The sequence below is a fragment of the Montipora foliosa genome, chromosome 10 (genome assembly GCF_036669935.1).
Source record: "Montipora foliosa isolate CH-2021 chromosome 10, ASM3666993v2, whole genome shotgun sequence".
In the NCBI taxonomy this organism is placed as follows: Eukaryota; Metazoa; Cnidaria; class Anthozoa; order Scleractinia; family Acroporidae; genus Montipora; species Montipora foliosa.
The window spans coordinates 6,820,116-6,822,615 of NC_090878.1; the positions used below are offsets into that span (position 1 = coordinate 6,820,116).

Genomic DNA, 2,500 nt, shown 5'->3' on the forward strand with positions numbered 1-2,500 from the left:
GGCTAGGAAGAATTTCAAAGTGCTCCTCCCATAATGAATGAATCCCACCTTGTGGCATGCAAGTGTTACTCACCAAATTAAATCCCTCCAATGCCAAAGTGAATCCCTGCCTCCAAGTCTGTCATTTCCACAGCGCGACGAGAAGAGCAATGTTGGCTTACAACCATTTCAAGGCAAGTTCTGTGCATGACAGCAAAAGAATATTAATATACATTTCACTGCCTTCACTTTCTCATGACTAACAAGACTACTTTGCAAGAAGTTTCTGTGACTTCATATCTCCTATAATGGGAAAAGTCACTAATGCACAATCAAGCATAAAGTGTTTTGTAACAGTCAACACCCACGATAAAAACCTAGAATTTAAGAACCTGTAACACTAAAAAAAATTCATTTTAGACCCCCCCTAAGAGCCAGGTTAGCCTAAAAAATTAAACAGACTGAGGTTCTTATTTTAGAAAATGACCTTGAAAGTTCAGGTGTCTGTAACGAAATAATTGCCCTTATGAAATACAAAGGTGCCAGCATCCTCATCAGAGGAAATCAGTTATACCATTACCATAGAGTACATATCTTTTGTGGAAATAAGAACCAATTTAAGAGCCTAGATAGCCTAAAATTACTGTAAATACCATTTTTATAAGAACCTTTTCAGACTAACTTGGAAAAGTCTAGGCTTCTTATATGCGGGTGTTTACTGTACTGTTCTATCAAAATACATGTAATATTGGGTAACTTTTAAATTATTACTTGTAATTATGGTAGCTCCTCCGAATTTTGAAAGCTCCCCAAACAAAACTGAGGATATTTTCATCCTGAAAGAAATATTTAGGAACATGCATCAATACAACTTAATTTTTACATGAGCTTCGATTCCTTTGTTCTTTTTGGGGAGGAATATCTTACGTAACCCCAAATCAACGTCTGAAAGGCTGGGTGCAGCTTTGATTGTTTAAAGGGAAGAAAGGGGTTAATGAACTTGCGTGCTCATGTTGTGAACCCGCAAATATAAATTCAAATTTGTTTTCCAAAAGCTCAGTTGCAGTACTGCCACTAAAAACTGCTTTGCGTAATAAACATTTCTGACTCGGAATTGCTCAACATTTCAAGCATTCACTAAAAAAACTAATTCAAATGCAACTTAACAAAATTAAAAAGCCAAGAACCTTGTTAATACCACAAATGCCAGAATGGAAGGTTGAAAACAAAAGAAAGGTGAACTTGAAAAACTCAGGCTGATTCTTTTCAAGATTATACCCAAATGCAATCCGTTTTAAAAAAAAAAATTGTCAAATTGAGTCCATCCATGCTTTTCTTTCCTTTTGCTGTATTTATTTCATGTGCTTCAACAGTGTTTAGTAGTTAAATTGAAATGTTTTATTCTACTTTTTGGGCATTTTGGGTGTCATGCAATTACATTATTTTGTGTGACATGGCCCTATTGGTGATTGTTACAGTTCCATTTAACCTCATGTGATTAATGTTATTCTATTTTAATAGCTTCAGATTACTACTTTACTATTTACTGAATCCTGAAGTCCAAGCCATCTCATATTGACTACTCTGAATCAGCGGCCCACTGACCACTACTTGGTGGGTTGTCCTAAAAGCCGAATCCGGAATCCGGAATCACAGGTCATTGTTTTATGAATACAGAGAGTAAAAACTATCCTAAACATTCATAAAAGCTAACCTTAGGCCTAAAACATTTGTTTAGGCCTACTAGGCCTAAGGTTAGCTTTTATGAATGACCTGTGATTCGGATTCCGGATTTCGGCTTTTAGGACAACCCCTACTTGGCTGCCCTACTAGCTGGTTAACAACTGACCAACTGCTTCACTGACTAACAAACTGGCATTCCCACTCACTGGTTCCAGCTAACAAACTGACTTACATGTACTGGCTTATGAACGCACAGACTGGCTGACTGACTAATTGACTAGCTCAGCTGTTTAACTTGTTGAGTGACTGACCTGTTGGCTCCCTGACTGGATGAATGGCTAATTTGCTGACTGGCTAGCTGATGGTTAGCTAGCTGACCCCATAAAACACAATGTTGAAGTACAGCTGGTTTATTTGAGTGTCTTCATGAACAATGTAGTGGTTGAGTGGGGTAGGGGATAAGGCATTGGTGGCCATCTTCTTAAGTTTGATCCAAAATGTTTGAAAGATGGAAAAGTCTTGACCCTTTTATCTACAATTGTGGCTGACTGACTGAATGACCGCCTGGTTGGCAGTATGACTTGCTGACTGACTAGCTGGGTGGTTAATTGACTGGATGACTGGCTTATTCACTGACCAACTAACTGAATGGCTTGCCAGCTGCCTCATTGAGTGGATGGCTGGATGGATGGACTGACGTACTGGTTTACTGGCTCACTGGCTGACTGGCAGGTTAGCTGGATGGCTGAATTGGTTGCTGATGTAGTGACTAACTGGTTGGCTAACTGGCTTGTTGCCTGGTGGAATAGCTCTGACAGACTGACTTACGGACTCACCG

General features: G+C 39.1%; 1 protein-coding gene across 1 annotated transcript in view; it reads right to left on the reverse strand.

Annotated features, from left to right (window-relative positions):
* Positions 1–746: 746 nt before the first annotated feature.
* Positions 747–2,500, reverse strand: part of LOC137973518 (tetratricopeptide repeat protein 39B-like) — a 6,903-nt gene continuing 5,149 nt past the window's right edge. Inside the window, exon 7 of the mRNA XM_068820350.1 lies at positions 747–815. Within this exon, the coding sequence (XP_068676451.1) occupies positions 747–815 (69 nt within the window). The remainder of the gene's footprint in view (positions 816–2,500) is intronic.